At 40.7% G+C, this 22,224-nt stretch overlaps 1 protein-coding gene across 1 annotated transcript in view; it reads left to right on the top strand.

Annotated features, from left to right (window-relative positions):
* LOC118789823 (ADP-ribose glycohydrolase MACROD2-like) overlaps positions 1-12,776 on the top strand; it is a 271,812-nt gene extending 259,036 nt beyond the window's left edge. Inside the window, exon 6 of the mRNA XM_036546484.1 lies at positions 12,725-12,776. Within this exon, the coding sequence (XP_036402377.1) occupies positions 12,725-12,741 (17 nt within the window). The 3' untranslated portion in view covers positions 12,742-12,776. The remainder of the gene's footprint in view (positions 1-12,724) is intronic.
* Positions 12,777-22,224: the final 9,448 nt, after the last annotated feature.

The raw sequence follows: 22,224 nt of genomic DNA, 5'->3' as shown, positions 1-22,224 counted from the left end.
TTTTAGCTGAGGTAAAAGAAAAAATGGAATGTCATTAGAGAACAGAAAAAATTAGTCTTGGAGTTTTTGAAAGTGTTTTGTTGACTGACTTCTTCAGGGAACTAATGCTGTACACACAATGCCCTTGGATGCAATAAGCTAGGGCACATCAAAAAGCTCTGTAGCCTCTGGCTAGAGCAATGTTGACAGAGGCTGATGATTAAGATGAAATGCTATATATCCCTGGCAAAGAATGTCGTTTGATGCAGTCCCAAGTTCGAGCCATGTTTCGATAAACTATTTTCTGTATAAATGACTATAAATGGTAAACAGATGCAAGTATTTCAGCGTCTGTCTGACCATTGGCTTGCAAAGAGAAGAGTGCATCTGTTGGCATTTAGGAATCACCTGTTTTAAATTTGTGGACAAGATGTTTTGAGATTCAGTCATCCAATCAGAAAATCCTGCAGCTCCAACTACAAGCAGCGGCAGATATAATTTTATTGGCTCTGCATCATCTGCTGTTGTTTTTAGACAGATACCACTAAGCCAGAAAATAAAATAACACTAGTGTGTGTTGTATCTGTTTACCTAGTATCAGTGACATGCTTTCTTCTTTTTCTTGCAATTCTTATCCACAGACTTAAGACAGAAGAAAAAATCTGCCTCTCACCTTGGAGGTTTGATGAAAAAAATTTGGAGCTGCTTGCTTCATCCCTTGAAAAAAAAATTACTTTCAAAAACAGCACATCCTTTTGTGAATATACAAAGATACAAGAAGATACAAGAGAAGTCTGTCTGTGTTCAGTCCAGTCATAAGCAACATTAATCTAACATGGTGTAGACTGCTCGTGTGAATTATCCCAAACTTATTAATGGGGCATTTAGTCACCAAGTGTCAACCGAATGTTTTAGGTATTTAATTTGATAGTGATTTAATGATTTTTGTTATGTAAAGCTGTGTACATTCACGGTTTACAAATTGCAACATGTGATTATGCTAGAATGTATTTACTAGGGTAGAGATCCAAAAACCATCGTTTATCATGGCGTATTCAGGGGAAGCAAGGTTTGTCTAGTAGTCAGGGCAGGAGGTACAAAAAGCTTTACAGTAGTATTTTAAACACATTTTGAAAGTGTTTTGCTAGCCAGTCAAAACCAAAGCATATTTTAGTCCAACATTCTGACGGGAGGAGTGCAAGTTCACCTATCCACAGAGATTATTTACATTTGTATGTCCCATATATGTATCAGGATGTGGCATAACCTCAGTTAATGTAGCATCAAGCACTCATATTGTCCTATTGCAACAGCTTCTGTAATCTTTGGAACTTTTCAAGAGTGTTCTGGGGTCCATCACAGTACATATAGACCATGTCTATTATGGGTCAAACATTTCCCTTGGACTCTGTGTCAAAAGAAACCTCTCTCTGTACTCGTCTGGGCAGCTTGACAGCGTCTTAGTGTCAGGATTTAGCGAGGGTTTGGCTCTTAGCCATCTTAGCTGACAATGTCTCCATTTTTTGGGAGCTATCTTGAAGGCTTAAATTCATCCACTCTGTCACTTTATGACAGCCTTTCTTTCACCCTGCTCTCCCTGCGCTTCTTTTTCACCAGATTGCGCATATCCAAATCCAACAGAAAATTGATTGTGTTCTGCGGCTGTCAACGGGGAGAATGAAAGGAGTGAGAGAAACGCTGCATCACTGAAAGGGATGAATGTTTATTATTCCCTACATTAGAGTCTGGGGGATATTCACTTGCGGGGCCTTCGTGAGGACGAAAGGAGTGCTACAGACAGGATTTGAGAGAAATGAGCGTGGACTCCTTTCAGTGAGAAGTTCTCTCTTTCCTCCGCTGAGTGCACGGTTTCCACTGACGATGGTATGAGGGCACATTGTAAGGTGTGCTGGATTCAGCCGCCTCACCATCACGCAACAATACTCAGTGGCCTGCACTATATGGCCTTATATCATTACAGCCCCATGTCTATTTTGAGTGGCAGAGCGGGGAGATTTGTGAAGACTTCCCATGGCATACACTTTCATTCCGCTACCTGCTGGAAATAAATAATCTATTAGCTGTTCCCATTATATTTTTTAAACCAACAACTATGATTAAAAACCAGAGGAGTCACTTAATCCAGCTAATCTCTGTGGTGCATGGCATCCTTCCTCATCACGCATCCTGTCTCCCGGCGACGGGCAGTTGGCCTCTGGAAGGTTCCAGCTGGGTGATCCCCAAGTCCGGTCCGGTTTAACTGTCCGTCAGCCCAGATTTCGGTTGAAAGGGAGTGTCATCCGCCCTGCAGTCCCTGGGCTAATTGATTTGAGTCCTCCTGCCCGCCAGCGTGTTTCGAGCTATTTATTGTTCTGCCGCCCTCTTCCCCCAGCACTCTCTCCATGTGTCCATTCACACCTCTCTCATTAATCTGTAGCCTCAGCCGGCGAGCGGCTTTGTCATGGAAAAGGTGCTAAAGTTTTCCCTCCACCCTTGCAGAGAGGTACTCCTTCAGTTCAGACTGTACCTGAACTGCTGAGCTTATTACTAAAACCACATTGAGTTGAATCTGTTTGATCAATCCACTAATATGAAACTACAGGCAGAAGACAATAAGCTTTTTTGTAATTTTCTGTGTGTATATTAGTGCGCTGTGAGATTTTGTTACTCTCATGGGTCATTGTTGGGCACAATATGTATGCTGTAGCACTGTAACGTTTCAAATGTTATCATTTGAAGCATTATGTATGTGCTTATAATTGCTTTGGTTGTTGTACATAGTGTAGCACTTTTTTACCAATTATATAGAAATACATATATATTTTTTAGAATTTTTTTAGATATATTTTTTAGATTTTGTCTAAATATATGTTTTTCAACAGCTGGGTATTTAGCAGGGGGCATCTGCATCTCTACAAGCAGAGGAAAGGGAGGTGATATTAGTGTGTGGTATTCTTGTGGCATGGTTAATGACTGACCTTTGGATTCCTCTTCAGGAGCATCCTTGAGAAATGAGTCTGCCATCCAGCTGCATACGGTATATTTGCTGCCTGACCTTGACAGTTAGTAAAAAAGTTTGTGTTTCTTGCTCATTTAATGGTCTGCCTTATCTTGAAACAGAGCTCAAGAGACAAGTATTAAAGAGACGGTTTATTTACAACAGAAATGAGTGGAGGGTTTGATGTGTTGCCCTATTTAAATCACAGTGATGACAAAGTGTTGCAGAGTTGCAAATGACTATCTGGCATGCACAAATGCCAATATTCTTGGGAGTCCAAATCACTTTGGCAGAACTCTGTAACCTTTCATTTTTTGATCCTTTCATCCCTCGTAGGATGGATAATATATTTAGCATTAACTTTTGCTTCTTGACACAAAAGATAATGACTTTTGAAGCCCTTGTGGTCCACCTACCTCCACTTGCAATGATCTGAATATTTCATCTTATGCAACATTCATTTCAAGTCGATTTACAGCTCTATTCAATATAATAGCAAAATATCAAATCCAACCTGTCCATTGCAACCAATCCATCAACTGACAGCTGTCACACATGAAGGCCTAAAGTCTGAAGGCAGTAGTGGCTGCATTTTATATTTGAGCTGCAACCACCATAATGGTTGAAAATAACAGCAGCCACTCCACACTGTAGCTCTTTCTTAACTGAGAAGCTAAGCAGGGTTGCACTTGTTTAGTACTTGGATAGGCAACCTTTTGGGAAGTTCAGGTTGCTGCTGGAAGTGGTGTTGGTGGGCCAGTAGAGGGCAGTCTTCCCTCTGGACCTTACATGAAAACAATTCCCCTGTGCTGAGATGGGGACACTGTGCTGTAGGAGATGCTGTCTTTTGAGTGAGATGTTAAAGCAAGGTCCTGACTCTCTTTGGATATTAAAGATGCCATGGCCTTTTCCTATCACTAAGAGTAGGAAGTTAGCTGGGTACTGGCCCAGACAAGCTTTTCCAGTTTGGCCACCTAATAATGCCCCTGATTAATTGACTAACTAATTCCCAAGTCACCATTCTAAGAGAATTGGTTATCAACTGACCCAATTTGTTATAATACATAAATGAAAAAACAAAAACTGGTAAACCTGCACCATTGCATTTTGACCACCTTTTACCATTTTTCAGGAAGAAAAGATCTGTTTAATTTCTTGTTGCATTTTACAAATAAACAGTATCAATTAGGTTTGCTATTAATTGCCATGAGTTCGTTATTTTTCTGTAACTGACTTTGTGAAGTGAATATAATTGGAGGCTTAATTTAAGTTACTGTCCGATTAAGAAGCTTTCTAATTGGCTTGACATGTTTTCATTCTAAAGATGGCTCTCTTTGCCAGACGGTTTAAGAAGTGTGATTGATGAATGGTTTTAAGATTCTGCTTGTCTATGTGTTTTACTCTCAAACAAAGTGCGCTAGCCTCAAGTTATTTCTCTGCTTGTAAAAAAGGGAAGAAAACAATTTGACTGTTCTTTTGTTGTCCTAGTGCAAAGTGAACAGCCTGAAAACTAGAATGACATCTGGTGATAAAATAAAGAAAAGGCTGTTTAAGGCCTGCGTCATCATAACCAGCTCATTACTGTGTGTGCGAACCACAGAACACCAAACCCTCTAGGTTTATAAAGATGAGCCTGATGATATGTTCAGTTAGCATACACTCAATTTGACACAAATTTTATAGAAACGATATGGAGTCTTTAAATTTTCAGGAAGGTTGCGTGCACCGCTGAAACTTCAGTAAGTTTAGATCCTTCTTGTTCACTTGCGTTCTCTGCCTGCCAAAGCCATCTGCTTTAAGCAGTCTCTGTGCAGAAGGCCTCTGTTCATGTTAAATAAATACTACTTGTTCCTGACACAGGCTGTTTTTATTTTTCAATCATTTGTTCGGTATTGAGCTTTCGACAAGTTACAGGTTTATATCTACTTATAGTTTCTGCTATAGTTCTTTTTTGCTTGTTTGTACAGTTGGGTAACACTCTGCAAGGTTTAAGTTAAGGCAGTCATGCCTCATTCTACAGCCAGTGTTCATCATATGTAATGTCCTAATGTTGAAACCTTAGAGGTTCTTTATTGCTCAGCTTCTGAGAGGCATATCACCACTCTCTTGAGAACAAAGATGTCGAAATGTGGGGAACTCACGATTGAGTGAGAGGCGGTTATTTCCCAGCGACCTCTCAGAGATTGTTAGGCATCATTGGTAGATTGGAAGATGGATGTTACAAAGTCACTGGGTTTTCCCTACCTTAGGTTTTGGCAGCCCCTCAGACACAGATACTGCAAGGCCGAGACCGATACGTATCACATTCTTCACAAGAGACTGCTGTAATTAGAATTCCTTGTGTTGCCTTTGGAATTCCCACCCGAGATTGTTTGCAGACTCCATGATCCTGTTCCAAATTACAGTCAGGGCGCTTCATATATATATGAGCCGGACATTTCCTCCTCCATCTGTAAACCAGCTTCATGCTCTTTATGGCTAGAGCTGAACTTGGAGACCTTTTTACATGCTGTTTCCGTCTTGCATTTGACTTGTATTACATATCACATTCTCTGCAATGTGCCATTCCTGCAGAGGATTGGGATCAAAGCATTATTTTGACTTGATTTTGCCTTTGTCATGGTTTTTCCCACAGATTTATTATGTGTGGCACTACAAGCCATTTCCTTTTCTAAGGTTTAGAAACACACTCAGTGAATCCTGTCTAAACAGTGACAGTGGCAACTTAAGATATATTTATATTTATAGAAACATGGTAATAGCAGAAGGTTTTCAGTAAGCAAAATATACAGATTTACTGGGGAGCCAGGGCTGCTCTCTAAAACATTATTAGTTTACATTAAAATGATAGTTTACAGTGAAATCATACTTTAATATGAATATGCAACTAACTTGAAATTAATTTTAATTTTAATGTATTTATATTTAATATAAATGTATAGAAATATATATAAAAAGTCTCAAGGAAAGTATTCAATTGGTTGCCCAGCTAATCAAATTGGCTTTACAGGGGAGATTTAGAACTCCTTGGTACTGTATGTCCAATCAGTCACTTTGTAGGGGGTTATTTTTGACACAGTAAAACAACCCCTTGGGCCTTTAAATTAGCAATGGTGCTGTATTAACCCAGGTCACAGGCTTTTAAAAAAATGTGTCACTTTCTTGTACCTCTTTCTTTGTAATTGTCCATGTAGCCCTTGCAATTTACACAGCGGTCCCATTTTTTGTCTGCCACTAGAACTGGTTCAAGTGTCTCCCTTGCAATTATGGAATGCTCATCTGCCAAAGAACATGTGACCATTTCTCTGGAGAGAATTTCTGCAATCTCTCTGAGTGACTTTCTCAGAGATAGACATTTTTCTTTTGGGGGGGTGGGGGGTGGGGGGTGTGCTGGCATGTTACAACGTGTGCTTCCACAGCAGTAGGATAAAATAAAATGCATGGAACATCTCGTGTATGACAGTTTTGCCACAGAAGATGAAAAGCTTTCTGTTATCCCAGTAAATGTGAGGAATATGTAAAGCCCCATGGAGTCTGATTGAGTGTATCTGTGTTATAAAGTGCCATTTTAATACTTTAGGGAGGAAATTATCTTAAGCGATATATATATTTCATTAGATTTGACAAGCGCCTGCCTAGACACCAAGAGTGCATGCAGAGGAAGTGGCATTAAGTTCTCCTGCGTCAGATTGATTGAAACGGAGTTCCTTCAGTTTTAAGGGTATTGCATATTTGGAAGTACACTGAGGTCAGACAACAAAGCATCATTATTAGTAGTAAGTTATAAGCTGTGGGCTATCTCATAGGTAGAAAAAACTGACTTGAACTGAATGTTTTTATATTCAAAGACCTAATTGTATGATGGTGACCAGACATAGGTTGTTTACAGTGATGGCTCAATAATATGCTCACAGAACACATGGGCCATAGTGAGGGTGCAAAGATAAGCTGTTTTTATAAAATACAATTATGAGCCATTAAACAATGCTTAACATACTGAACCAGATGCTTATTTTATGTTTGTGATCTTATCTCCACCTCTGAGCAAAGTAGTTCACATCCTTGCAATCCTAGTAATTTCTTTGAAATCCTTGAAAAGAGTGATCAGTTATTTTACTGCCAGATATATGCATGAAAGACCAATGAAGCATTATCCCTATATTTAATTTTTTTTTTTTATTAATACTAATACCCAAATTTCATATCCATACCTGTGTGTCTGCATGTGTGTGCACGTGCGTGTGTATGTGTGTGTAAGCAAGAGAGACAGAAACGAACCAGACGATCACAGTCCTACATCTGTTGTTATTTGTGTTCTACACGGGTTGCGCTCTTGACGGTTGGTCTCTGAGCGCGGGCGCAGTGATCTTTCATGTCCACCTGCCGTGATCGGAGAAGCTGGTCGGCAGCGCTGCTTTGCTTTCCCTCTGCCGCTCTCGGGAGCGTGAGCTGAGATGCTTCCCCAAGGGAGAGCTGCCCCCTACCAAGGCACTAGCATAGCGTCACACAGCTTCTGTTCTTTTCTCTGTATTCTGACAACTTTGACATGAAAAAGAGCTTACCCAAGCAATCATTCCACCCCGGAGGCAGCCTGCATTTCCTGTTGAGAGTTAACATTTCTTGTTTTACATAGCTTTTGTTTCTTGCTACTTTTCCTCAGAGCTGCAGATGGACAAAGGAATCAATATGGAAAACAATCTAAATTCATACTGAATTGAGGAAGCCCAAACGCTAGCATAACTCTTTCATACTTCTGGGACAGTCTGACCAGCAGTGTTAAGGTTGACACTTATTTTATATGGTGAGGTTCTTTCCTTTTTTTTCCAAAATGTAATGTCATCATCTTTGTGAAAGCATTACATATTTTGGTTTTGGGTCTGCTTATTATGAAGTACAGAAATTACAGGACAGGACAGAAACAGTGTGGTCTCTCTCTCTTTATATATATATATATATATATATATATATATATATAAATAAAATTTCAGGTCTCAACAGCACTCTTACATGAGTTGTGTTCTATGTGACATATCATGGATTTAATTGGATACAAGCAAGAACCTGCACTGATGTGTCCATGTTTCTGCTCACATGTCACAGATCCATGTCCTGCTGGGAAATTGCCTGTAAAGATAGACTTTCTGGGGGGAAAAATTCTTTTTCCCCTGTGAAATGTGATTCAACTCTGCTCTTACCTCCAATTGGTAAACAAATATATATATATATATATATATCATAGTATTTTTGTAACACTGTGTATGTTTACAGAGTTTATACCAATGTGTGCCAAAATTCATTGATGTTACACAATTCTCAAGAACACAGTGACCTGAAATATTTATGAGACACACAGCTGCGTGTCGGGGGGAGCGACGGTGAGCAGGTTTGTTACCTGGAATTGAGGAATCTTGAGAACACCTTTAAATTATTCAGACGGGCAGAGAGAAAACAGGGTGAGGCTGTTGAATTTACAACAAGATTAACGGGCGAGCAGCATTAGTGGTGCCATGGAGATTGATGAGACAGCTGTATGTAAAACCACGTGGGTGAAATACTCCTTCCATGAAGTCAATAAATGATCAGGCCCAGTGAGTAGAGGGACATCTAATGAAGCTGGTTCAGTTGAATGGCATGGCAAAAGGCCTTCAAGCATTATTTGGACATTGCAGTTTTAATTTCCTCTGGTCAGGCATGAGGTAGATTTAAAATGCCTGCAGAAATAGGACAGGTGCTTGGCTGTGTTGTGGCAGCCATACAATCAAGGGAGTAAGCTTGTGCAGTGCTGGATCAATGAAACATTTCATGAATTTTATGTGTAGCATGATTTTAACATGCATTACTGTTTCCCAGCAAATTGAGCAACCTACCACAACCTCCCCCAATGAAACTAGCATCTTTTTTAATGTTTCTCTGTCAGTTTTAATTTCATTCCATCCAGTTACGTTCTCTGAGGACAGAAAGAATCCATCTGGTGAAATGAACAAGAATCTTCAGACCAAAACGAAATATGACCTTTCCCACAATCACATATTTAATGGCCATATGCTTCTTAAAAAAAAGGAACAATAATTTAGAATCATATGTTTTTGTGTGGCCAGTGCAGTTAGGAGTTTCTGCCAAAGCCCAAAATTTCTTATTGGTGTATTTGCCTGCAGTAGGTTAACAAGAGCGTATCATGGTGGAATTCTCTTTGGTTTTCTGATGTTTTCATTACTGTGATAGTATCTGCAGACTAAATACTCCAGTCTGTAATGTTTATGATGTAATTGAGAAGTCTATGGAAAATGTTTATACAGAAGTGTATTGATATATTGTCATTATTCATATATGAGACTTAAATTATTTCCTGCCTATAAACAGTGGCTCCTTAATCATAAACTGTTTCCACTGGTTGTATAAGCAGCTGCAGCTTTCAAAAGCAAGTGCAGAGCCACACCTACATGCCGTGATTTCTTTATCACGATCTCCTTCGGCAATCTCACACATTTCACAAGAGCCATCATTACCCAGAAGTGCTCAGTTTCACCAAGGGGATCGTCAAAGCAACATGCCAAAAAATGACAATTAAAACGGGATAATTTTAGGCTGCTCTCATGCTTCAGGCTTCTCTGAAATTAGTATTGTGAAGATTCCTTATATAACCTAAACCCCTTTAACAAGAACACTCACTGTAGCAATGGCAGGACTTTGAAGGCAAAAAGGATTAATTCTACAATATAACCGATTAACAAAAGGTAAGAAAGCAAAAAAAACCTATGCTTTCACATCTTGTGTCATGCCTGTGTCTCCCTCGCTGTTAATTACCTCAGTGGTTTGAGTTAGTCGACTATTAATGGTGGTGGGAACTGGAACCCCAGAAGCTGCCAGCCTTCATCCGGAATAAATTTAACCAGATCATTTCCACATCTGTACTATCCCAGGTGTGTGGATGTGTAACTACTGTGTGACCTTGCCATGATTAAATTCCCAATCACAGCCTTCCCTCTGAAGCTTAAAGTGCCAATGCTGGGTGCTGTGATTCCTTACAGTGAGTGACACCCATTAAGGCATTGTTAGATTTGCCTGCAAAGTCACATATAATAATTAGTCAGCATCCCAGGTGCCCAGTAGAATCCAGCTTTGGGTCTGATGTCAGTCATGTTATCCATGTCTTATACAACATGCTAGCCATTTCTTTCAGTTTGCTTCCTGATGCAAAATGTGCTCCTTGTAAAAATGTAACCACAGCTGTGATTGGTGTCCTTTGGCAGCCATGTGCAAATGGTCCACTTTGTCAAGATCATAATGCCCAGACTGAGACATGAGAGTTATGAAACTAGCAGTTGATCTGCTAGTGTATAACACAGGAACAGTGGCTCAGAGTCACATTTTTTGTGGCATATTTAATTTAATTAAAGTGGAAACATTGATCTGAATATGTGCATATTCAGTGGTTTATTTGCTAAGCACAGTAAAGATGCATGCTTAACGGCAGGTTAATTGCATTGTCAAATTATTTATTATTGGGCACAGTTTTACAATATTGGTGAAAGAAGATATTGTTATATATATTGGATGTGCTTTTAACTGACAGAGAATATCATATCATATGTGATACATAGAATACATGTCACCATTTTTGTACAATCTAAGTATATAGTAGGCAGTATAGCTCTCTTACCAGCTCCATGGACTTGCATCAGAAAGCATGGAAGCTGTTTTGCTAAAGCGTGTGGGCAAGTGCCAGCAGAGTACTATGGTGTGATTTGTGCAAAGGGCAAATGGGGGGGCAGTCTGATCAGTGAGTAACACTGCTGAGATATGCAGTAGATGGTTTACGTTGGATTGTCTGACAGTTCATGTTGACAGTTTTCATTAGGTTTTATTTGATGTATTGATGACTGGATATTCCCAAGGTGTGAGAGAACTTCTGAATGTTAACATTCAGATGTGCACTAAACTAGTCCTGAAGTCTTTCTAAACCTATTGGATTGAGGTGCTGTATTTGCTATTGGCCATGTGCTACTCTGAGAGGCAGAGAGTGTCTGTGCGGACAGCTGTCCACCCGGCAGATGTATGTTGGTGATACTGCCTGTTTCCTCAGGCACTGTCTCCGCGTTAGACAGGAGCCAGACACAGCTTTGTCAGTGAAGGTGGCACTTCCTCTCACTTCCTCAGGGACTGCATCTCCGAACAAAGCACAACCCGTTCACTCTCCATCTGATCCACTGAGAGGGAGAGGTTCAGCTCATACCTGAGTACAAAAGCAGTTGTGTGTGTGTGTGTGTGTGTGTGTGTGTGTGTGTGGTGTGTGAATTTGTCTGTGAGTGTGTTTGTATTCATGTGCGTGTGTGTGGTGTGTGAATTTGTCTGTGAGTGTGAATGTATTCATGTGCGTGTGTGTGGTGTGTGAATTTGTCTGTGAGTGTGAATGTGTTTGTATGCATGTGTGTGTCTGTGTATGAATTTTTCTGTCTGTGTGTGTGATTTTGTCTGTTAGGGTGTGTGTGTCTACAGGCATGTTTTTATGCGTGTGTGAATGTGTGAGTGCATGATGCTTGTGTGATTGCATGTAAGCATGTGCATGTATGTGTTGTTGTTTGTGTATATGCATCTATATGCATTTTTGCCTGTCTTGTTTCTGTGTGCATGTGTGTTTATATGTATGCCTGTAGGTCCCAGACAAACACAGTCCAGTGTGTGTGTGTATGTGTGTGTGTGTATGTATGCAGTTGCAGAGTTCATCTGTAAAATAATAAAACTAAAAATAGTAAAAATAATAAAGCTTCTTGCATAACTTTGCTTTCTGTTTTATGTTTCTATCCCAGATTCACTCCTGGAGTGCAGTGATACACTGTGTTTATTGATTTAGTCAGGCCTTAAATAATTGATTAAGGAAGAATTTACTTCTCATTGCCAATGGTTTCTTTTCTCATTATTGTTTACCTGGGAAAACTGGGATCTTTATTATCACAGACTGGAGTAGGATTGATTATAGCAGAGATAAAATACAGAACTTGACCCACTTACTATATATTACTCTTGTGACAAACAGCATGTTTATTCATCAGAAACTGGTCCACCCCAAACTGGGATGCATTTCATGCCCTTTTACTTACAGTATTTAGCTAATGTTATGCTCGGTTCATTTAATTTCTTAGGGTCTTTTGCTTGCTCAAGCTTGTTTTGAATAATCACAGGGCTCAGAGAACTGTGCAGTACGAAAACCAACTGTCGTCAGACAGAAACTGATTTACAGCCAGCAGGAAACTGCAGGAAATTAGGGCCACAACTGATTATTATTTTTCCATCTGTGTTCCGTCCAACGCTTATCTCAATGGCAGTTTACAGAGCGGGGCTACGGAGGCAGCGCGTCGTACTGTATCAGATGGTCCTTAATTTCAGGATTTGTTTTTCCTAGCTCCGGCATATGTTGTCAATTTCGCGAAGGGACAGACCGCTGAGTGGCAGGATCTGGATTCATGTCCTGCACACTCAGCACCCAGTCATCTAACTAATCACTCCCCCCAAGCCATAGATCAGCATCCCCTACAGCCCCTCTGTGAGCTCCCCTTCTTGGAAGAAACCTTAGGATGGGTTCTGAGTGCAGAGTCAAACACGAGTCAAGCCATCACTGAAAACAAATGTGCCTGCATCCCTGTGCAGTTCTCCTCTAAACACATTTTCTCCTCTTTTCTCCTTCCCTCTTCCTTTCATGTGCTGCCATTCCTGCTGCGCCGTCCACCATGATTGCACCATGTGTTGCAGGTAAGTCCTATCAATAATGCTCTTTACACTGTCCGTCTCTTTTAATCGCCCGGTTGCAGGTGAAAGTGTTTAACCAGATTGGCCTTTCAGCCTCGTCCATTTCTTAGAGACTGCTGGATGTTGAGGTCTCTAGACCACTCTTGTGATGCTTATTCTTGCAGATGATTTGGGGAAATTTGCCCTGGGGGGGGTGTGAAGGAAGCATGAAAACAATCCCCATGTGTAACAGCCAAATGGTGATTGTCTGCCCTGTAGGATATAAAACACACAGTCTTACTTTCACTTCAATGGTGGCAAAAGGCTATGAACTGATGAACATCAATGTGTGATCTTCACCCACATAATGTATTAGTTAGTGGTGAAACATCACAGACATAACCATTGCCTCCCTATGAACTGTCAATGGCCAGTATATCACTCTACGGTGAGAGAAAACAGAAAGATTGGGTTATTCCAATATAACAACTCAGCATGGCACCAAGTGCTGAAAGCCATTGTGGTAAACAATTTTTCTGTTTAAAAGCCATGTATACTGAAGTAGTTTTGGGATTTCATATTAAAACCTTTCCTTCAGGTTTATTTCAAGATTTAATTAAAAATTCAGTAATTTTGAGGTCCAATTAGAAATACAAGGCATTTTTGCAGTTAGGGAGAATCATACGGTATTTGGTCCACAGGGAGATCCACAGTTTTATCTCCTGGTACGCTTGCTCTCTGTACAGGGACGACCCTGCTGGAGCAGGAATGATCATAGAGAGCTTCATAAATGGATCTCCTTGTCCTGTTCCTCCCAGAATGTACTCTTAACTGAGGTTCTCAAATGAAGTCACTCCATAACACATTTAATGAATTTGCTTTGGTTCTACACAGGTGATTACATGCAGTCGCTTGGTTTTGCCAGGAATGGAACTTGATTGAATTTGTGTAGAAGATGGAACAAATAGAATGCTAAACCGAGACAGAATGGATGGGATCTTTCAGATGATAGATCCACCTGATTGTGTTCCTATTAGTCGAGAATATGGGCTTCCTACAGTTAGTTCTGTGACCGGAGACTAGGTGAGAGAGACAGATCGCTATTCCCCCTTTTCTCACAGTGGGTGTCTGTCTTTCATCACATCTCTTGCCCTTGACTTTGCTATTGGCATCCTGTTTTTTTCCGTGAAATGTATAAAAAGGTAAAAAAAAAAAAAAAAAAAATACCCTTTCACACATCCCTGTGTGTGTTTGTTTGTGTCTGCCTGTGTATGTCACAGTCTGCTGTGTGTCCATAGATTGATTGACACTCCCCCACAGAAAGGCTCGATACTTCTGTAATCATTTCTGATCTTGCAGTTCTTCATCTAGAGTAAACGTGCTTTGCTGTGTTTGAACAGAATTAAGTGCAACCTCTGGAAATCCACCTAGTCACAAAGTAGTACTGAATTAGCAAAAATTAAAAAAACACCATAAGTGTCGGTTGTCATAGCATGACATGACCTGAATCCTTGTTGTTCTTTTCACAAATTGAAGGAGGCAGCTGTTTACTTTGCTCTGTCTCTGCATTGGAAACCGTTGCTTCTCTCCTAGTGTGAAGGCTCATGTTTTTTAACGTGTGCCAATGGAAATCTCAGAAGTGTCAGAAACTGTGGCTGATTGGTGCCCCACTGACTACTGACAAAACTCTTGAGACAACTTTGGAACTTAGAAATGGTAAAGTGCATGAGTGCTTGTTTGTTTGTTTTTTGAATGACAGAATGGTTAAACCCTTTTAGCTAAGGATACAAAATACTAACACTAATACTGAAACTAATACTACCACTACTACTAAGACAAATACTACTAATACTAACACTAATTATATTAAAGTTTACTTTTGAGGATGTCGGCGACTTTATTTGTATGGCAGAGGAAAAGCTTAGAGAGCGTGCACACCAGCAGTAAGCCTGACATGGGAAAGAAACATTTGACAATTGGGGAGTAACATTAGTAACTTCCACACCACCAACCAAATCCCAGCTTTTCCCCCCAGCAACAGGCCTGAAAACATATCATAGCAGGAGCAGTGCCTGGTAATAGAAGAGTAATATGAAACATGGACTGGCAACATTACAAGCTTGTTTATGAGTAGAAGCCCAGATTGCTGCTCTTGGACCAGACATCTGAGCCAAAACCAACAGATGGGGAGACCAAAGGAACCGGCGGTTTATGTTTTTCCTGTGCGCCGTGCGAGCGGGTGCATCTCCTTGGAGACTGACCGTTTGGCAGCGCGGCTGTGTGGCTGCCGCCAGGGGAGAGAGGAAAGCAGACTTTCCCCAGGGCTGCCAAACCTCCTGCCGTGGCTGTGACCCGCTGCATAACCTTGGCATTCCTGACCCGCGGCCTCACCCTTCCCTCACCCCTCTGCCGACCCCAGCCTTAGCCAGACGGGCGGACACACTCACATGGAGGGGATACTGGCCAGGCCTCTGCAGATTCAGTGCTATCAAACCTTGCAGAATAGAATTGGAATCATAAAAGACAGAGACGGCGCTAATATGAAATCGTTCCATGTTTCCATTTAATTATCATTATTCGGTTGAAAAGGAATTGGAAGATATGTATTATGCTGTGTGATGTCATTTGCCACTCTCTTTGTTCTGCAGATGTGCGCAATTAGCAGTGGCAGGCATGTCAGTCACTAAAAGGTGTCAACAATCTGACGCTCGCTTAAAAATGGCTCTTGTCAGTGTGCCTTCCAGAAAACATGAACAGCATTGATACAAACCTTAATTACAGCGCTGCCAGTATTAACTCTCATCCATAACAAACTCCACAGTGCAAAGCAAGCCATGCATATTCGCTTTTCAGGATGAAATGCTGACATTTAAATAATGGTGCACTGCAGTGAAGGTTTCGCTGCACATACAGTTTACCACAGGGGCTCTGCTGAATTGAGTGCAAGGTAGAGAACAGAGTCATTTTAAGTCGCTTTGCAGATAGAAGTCTTTAAATGTTAATATGGCCGTTTAGTTTAGTCAGCAGAGAACTCAGTGGAAGCTGGGGAGGGGAAGAGACGGCTGAAGTGGTCAGCTGCTGATGAGTGCTCTGCTTCAGAGAGCAGGTAGGCGGAGAGTTGCGGAGTCTGCCAGGGAGAACAGCCTCTACACTCCTCTATAATGGGAACATAATACCATCTATGCATTAATAATCCAGGCAGCTGGCCAAGGGGAGTCGATGGCATTATATTTTTAATCAGGAAATATGATTGCTTTATACTTCATTTGACTACACTGTGTGCCTCTCTGGGGTTTGGCGGTGGTTTACGATAACTAGCGGTGGGGGGGGGGATGCTGGAAGGGGAGGCTTGAGAAGGAAAAGAAGAAAAGGGGGATTATTACATTAAATCAAGTCGGAGCAAGCTTTAAAAATAATAAATAAAAAAATAACATGTTCTTTTTGAGAGTCTGCAGAACATGGGGGAAAATTATAGCCAAGAATTCCAGCGCAGTCTGGAAATCCCTGCTGGCATCTGTTTGTCCTCGTCGCAGGTAGGATCCACATTTCTCTGGCCTTGAGATGCAGGCCAGCTCCAAAAGCCATAAATCCATAAATGGGACAATAAAGCGGCTATGGCGTGGCACCCGTCCAGGCTGCTCCAGTCTCGGCGGTGGAATGAACTCCGTCCCAGCCTTCCAAGCACTCCGTAATCCTCCCATTTGTTGTCATATCCTGCCAAAATAATCAAACGCAAATATTCCCGCCCGGCTCCCGGGAAGCGGCCTTGTCACTAATTAGGGATGTTTTGTGGGAAGTGAAGAATTCGGGGGACATATTTTCCCGGGTGGAACTTTTTCATCTGGTTCCCATTGTTATTTTTGTCCAACATGCATGCTGAAAAGATGGGTTTTGCCGAAATGCATCCCAGCTGGTCACAGCTCTCATTATTATACATGTATTTTTTGGAAGCGTTTAGCTCCCTCACTCCATCATTTTAAGGCCCAGGCTTTCCAGGCCTCTGTGCAGCACTCCCCCCCCCCACCCCCCGCAGAAGCTCTCCTTCACCTGCTCTGGGGGTCACCCTGTGGAAGTGTTTGCTGAGCAGTGGGGACATGACGGGGTAGCTGTGCCTTGCCTGGCTGGATCTAACTGCATTGACCTATAGACACTTGGAAAAATTCAGGTTCAGATTTGTCTGGCCCCATTTCCTCTGTGTCTCATCCCTGTCGCTGCCAGGATCCGGAAGCTTCCCTCACAGCCAAAAGTGTTCCTGGCCAGCGTTATTATTTCCAGATTTCCATTTTTCATCTAAGAATTGCAACACCCTGCCTGTCATGTGGAGTAGTAAGGAGAGTACCGGTCGAAGTCTTTCATTTGTTGGTTCAGCTCCAATGCACAGTAAGCATCAGAATGGAATGGTATCCAAATTTCTAAAAAAATAACTAATAATGATGCCTGGTTCAATGTGCATTCAGCCAACAGGGTTAAAGTAGAGAGAGGGCAAAGCAATTAGTCTTCAGTTTTGAAATTGTTACTTCTTCCCCTTCTTCTTTGTATTACTATTATGAGATTTTGGTCTCTGTTGTTAGTTCTTCTCTTTGGCATTAACCTTTGTTAATGAAGTTTTCTTTTATTCCTAATCCAGAGTGTTTTTCATATGAGATTTTTTAATAATCTTAAAGGGGCTGGGAAATGTAGGCTCATTTTTCAGTTTTTGATGAATAGAAAACTAACTCCCCACCACCACAGCAACTCTACAGGGAGCTGTTTTATGAATTTAAATGCCTCCCAACAAACAGTTTTTGAAATGCATTGTTTTGTGTGCCGCATTTCACTAAGTGGTTGTAGGTCTTCAGAGTTAATCTTAATTTATTCCTCTTAATTTCCTTTTCCTGTTGATTTGCCTCCTGTTATTTCCATTTGATTCTGTTGTATCTCTTTGGATTCTAAGACAATGCAACACCAATCCAACTTCACACAGAAAAAAAAAAAATTCACTGTCTACTTTTACTTTCAGTTAATCGAAACTCATATTGCATTATTAACACTAGGAGTTATTTTTCATTTATGCTCCACCAGAACATTGCAATGAGCATAATTCACTTTTTTTTTTTTTTTAATTTTTTACTGCAAGAAGCAGCCCTATACATTGGGTGTTCTCTCACTCTCTCTCTCTCTCTCTCTCTCTCTCTCACACACACACACACACACACACACACACACAGACACACACACACACACACAGACACAGACACAAAGATAACTTTGATTAAACATTTAAGACATTGCCTTTTCTGATCTATGCAGAGAAAGGACCATAAGTTAACAACTGTGGACAAAAAAAGTACAACTTCAACAAATTTTCATGAGCTCGCTGCCTGAGGAAAGGGATTATGGTAACATTCTACATTGCAGCGTACTTCAGCTATTGTGAGGCTATAGACAAATTTCTGTCTATAGGAGGTTTTGTGCTTAGGATAGGCATGCAGAATACTATCAGGAAAAGCAGAGTAAGGCCTTATAAAGCAAGTGTACAAAGGCTCCAGGTTGAGTGGGGATCAGCAGGAGTTACAGCTGGGGATTTTCTACTCGTAATGCTCTCTCCTGTATCTGCGGCACCCAGCCTGGACTCTCTGTTTTATGACAAAGCCATCTTTGTCCTGTTCTTTAGTTTTACACATTTCTCTTTTGGAATATTATTTTATTTTTCCCCAAGAGGCTTGCAGTGCAAATTAAGACAAGCAGAGCCTTCCATGTCTTAATAAGAAAAACTAGAGGAGGTAAAATAGTTATCATTAGCCCTGTGGATGGTACAGTAATAAAAGCTGAATCAGTGTGTAACATTCCTGTTTTATTTTCAAGCATAAACAGAGACACTGGCATACTGAGGGCCTTAAGTCAGAAAAGAAGGTGCTAATCTTTGAAAGGTCAAATACAAAATGCTCTCAGATGAAGAGAATCTCAGGGCTTATAATTATGTTTTCCTTTTTTCTCCCTCTCAGCAGAAGCTTATATCTATTGCTCATAAATAAGCGCCTGTCATCAAAAGTGAAATGTTATAATTTGTGGTCCCTGGGTGGGGCAGAGTTTTGATTTAGGTCATTTAAAGCCTCATAACGAGGTCTCCATGCAGTCGTTAGAGCACGACTGTATCCCAGTGTTAAACTGGCACACCCTGCTACACTGCGTAGTTTGCCGCTACTTGTCATCCCACTAGACACACTGGGCATCCCGCTAGACACACTCAGCGCCTGCCAAATAAGAGTCACTCAAAGGGATCTCTGTAAATGTTTTCAAAATTATATGATATTAATATGTGTTTGTAGTAAATGTCATATTGCTACATCGTATGAGGCGGGAAAAAAAGTGGCCTTTCCTAGAGTCCTCCAGCAGCATCCTTTGTTAGTTAAGACTTTTTCAACAGTCAATAAACAGAGAGTTAAACACATTCAACTGTCTCAGTCTTACAAACAAAATGTGTTCAAAGATGTAAAAGTCATTTTTATTATTTAAGTATAAGCACATCCTTCCATCTGTTATCATTTCCCAAAGGCCTGTTATTTCCTTTGTGCCTTAAAAGAAATACGTAAATACAGGCTCAAACAACTGAAAAGAAAAAAAAAAAAACTTTTTGTAGCCGTTGCATAAAATAAAGTCAGGTGCTATGAAAATTAGTGCAGTCATTATGAACTGATAGGAGAGACTGCAGATTCCAAAAGAATGCTAAAGCACACTCAGAGTGGAGACTGATCTGCTGAAGATCTGAACTGTTTAAGACACACAGTTTGGATTCTGGAGGACAGCTCTTCGTGAGAACAGAAAGAGAAACGCACACCAATCCATGGCTTCAGCCTGTTCCTGATGCTGTACATAATACAGATTGTTCTGAAAATTTTTAGATTATTGTGGGGGGGGGTTAAATACAGGAGCAAAGGATGCCATTTAGTTTGTCTTAGTTCTGTGGAGGAACATAGAGTGATTCATGGTGCGAAAGAATATGCATTGTGCAAAAAACAACCATTCCCCCATTATTTGAATATTGTGGAGATTTCTTTAAGTGCATCAGATAGTTCATTGCCTTGACTTTTTGCAGTGCTAAAGCTATTTACATAGACAGGTGAATTTTTTTTTCCCTCCTTATTTTTTTTTTTTTTTGGTCTAACAGCTCTTGAAAGCAAACTCACAGACTCTACCTCTGATCATCTCTACAAACTTAGCCATTAAGAGAACTACTTCAGCTGTAACTAGCATGAATTAACCTCGGCAGCAAAAGAATAGTTATTTTGTTGAGTTGTGGGTGTGTGTTCTGAAAGGAAGGCTAATCTGTATATAACAAAAACACAAGGACACTGTAAAGTGTGTTTATTAGGTGGATGAGACATGGAGTTTTTCATTCGTAGCTTCCATTCCAATCTAGGGAGGTCTGGATTGTGCCTTTTTTGTGGTGGTAGAGATGATGTGTGTGTGTGTGTTTAATTATGGGGTGGGGGGAGTGCTTTATTTGTAATTACATAGCATGTTTTGTGTAGAAATAATTTTCCTTTCCGATTTGGTGCCTCACCTCACTCAAGCCAAAATAATGTTTTATTTGGTTGCATACCCTGACATTGCACTGCTGTTATTGTAGAACAAAGTATTTCCTTTTATGTTCACAGATAGATGCCTAAAAAATATCTCCTGCTGGCTGTGTCCACATTGTCTTTTCATCTTACCAATTAACTTAACAGCGTCCTTAGTCCAAATCACAGACAACCTGTGCTTTTATCACACTGATCATCCAACTACAAAAATTAAGAGAAAAAAGAAAAGATGCTGATGACAACACAGGAATTAATAGTGATATGAGGAATGGCATTACATTATACATAATAATAGGGATGTATGCAGTGTATATATACGTATGCATCAGATGTCATGGCAGGCTAATATTCAAATAAAAACCTGGACTTTTTTATCTGGAACTGTAGATATTTAAGATTCTTTTTATTTTTGACCTTGATGTTGTGGTGACCCCAGACTCCCAACATCTGGGTGGGAATGTGACCTGGAGGTACTATCCATTCTCATGGGAAGATTAGCGTAGCTTTCCCCTCAGGTCCAGTGTCCAAGATCTTAAGGCCTCTCACTGGTAAACACGTCAAGCCGTAAGAGGTTCTGACACTTCCCTTCTGGTGAGAAAACAAAGGGAAGGTACATGAACTTTTGAACCGTGGTGGCTTGCTGTTCCTGCTCAGAATGCCCATGCAAGGTCCAGGTTCTGTTCCCTCCACTAAATCACGACTGGCGGTGGTTTATTGGAAATGTTCTGTGCGCGTTTTCCCACTTTCTGGCATGGTTCCTGGGCAAACGGGGCAAGGATGGTGGAATGTAATACACCCTGTCCTCCTGCCCCCGATTTATCGTCTGAGATATTAAAGTCATATTACCTCGTAAGAAAATAGAAGGGGAAAAAAAAAACATGACATAAATCAAATAAGCTGCAGGAGTAAGCCATATTTGATTCCATTTATGATTGGAACAATTGAACCACAGTGAGATTCAAGATCTAGCAGTATGCTTCTACAGATATCCTGTATTAATTCTGGTGTGTCCTGTGCATTTTACCAGAAAAAAAATTATACAAAAAATGCTAGATGCTGCTCCTGTCCAGAGAAACAATTAATCTTTATCATAAATTTGCAATGATGAATTCAGATGGATTACATTGTTTACAGTATACCCGTATTATCACCCTTGCCATGGTTGCTCCTAAAGCCCAAAGTCATTTTTTGACAGCATAGGAACAGAACAGTTGTCATGAATGAATGGAGTCCCCAGATCCTATGTGTCATGCTGTCAGTCACTCTCTCAGCCTATCTCAACCTGGCAGACTGGAGGAAAACAGATCCTAAACGTTCGCAGGAGGTTTAGCCACATGGACAGCACATAAGGAGCTTTTGAGGGCTGTGTGTCCCCTATCAGTATCTTCCCTGAATCTCAAATGCAGACTCGCAGTGCTGTGGGGCGTGTGCCCCCATCCTCAGAGATTCCCTCATGTTTAGCTGATGTTGTTGCACAGGCAGGAGGAGGCACAGATGAACCAGCTTTACTGCATAGTTAGTTCTAAACAGAGTAAGGTTTTCGTGTTTAGGTTTTCAAGGATAAACAGGTTTCAGTAAGTGAATTGTAGCTTTTGTCATATTATAAACCCAAAGCATTAATATATAAATATGGAAAAAAAGATGTACAAGCACTTGCATCCAGCCACCACACTCACACACACACACACACACACACACACATACAGATGCACACATACATTCCCTGTTTTTTTTTTCTCCATAAATGATATATTGATTTTGTCTCGAAGACAAAAGAAGAAGTTAAATTGAGTCTTTTTCTGTAAATGAAAAATCTGCCTGGAAGAAAAAAAAGACCTCCTTCCCCCTCACTGAACCACTCCTGACACTATTTTCTGGCAGATTTAGAGCTTCACAAGCAAATTGTGAGAATCCAAAACTGTACTTGCACATAGTCACAGAAGGCATTTCTGTTTTCCTCTT

This window comes from Megalops cyprinoides, chromosome 15 (genome assembly GCF_013368585.1).
Source record: "Megalops cyprinoides isolate fMegCyp1 chromosome 15, fMegCyp1.pri, whole genome shotgun sequence".
Taxonomy (NCBI): domain Eukaryota; kingdom Metazoa; phylum Chordata; class Actinopteri; order Elopiformes; family Megalopidae; genus Megalops; species Megalops cyprinoides.
The sequence above is the reverse complement of the archived record's forward strand: the minus strand, read 5'-3'. Positions and strand labels throughout refer to the sequence as shown.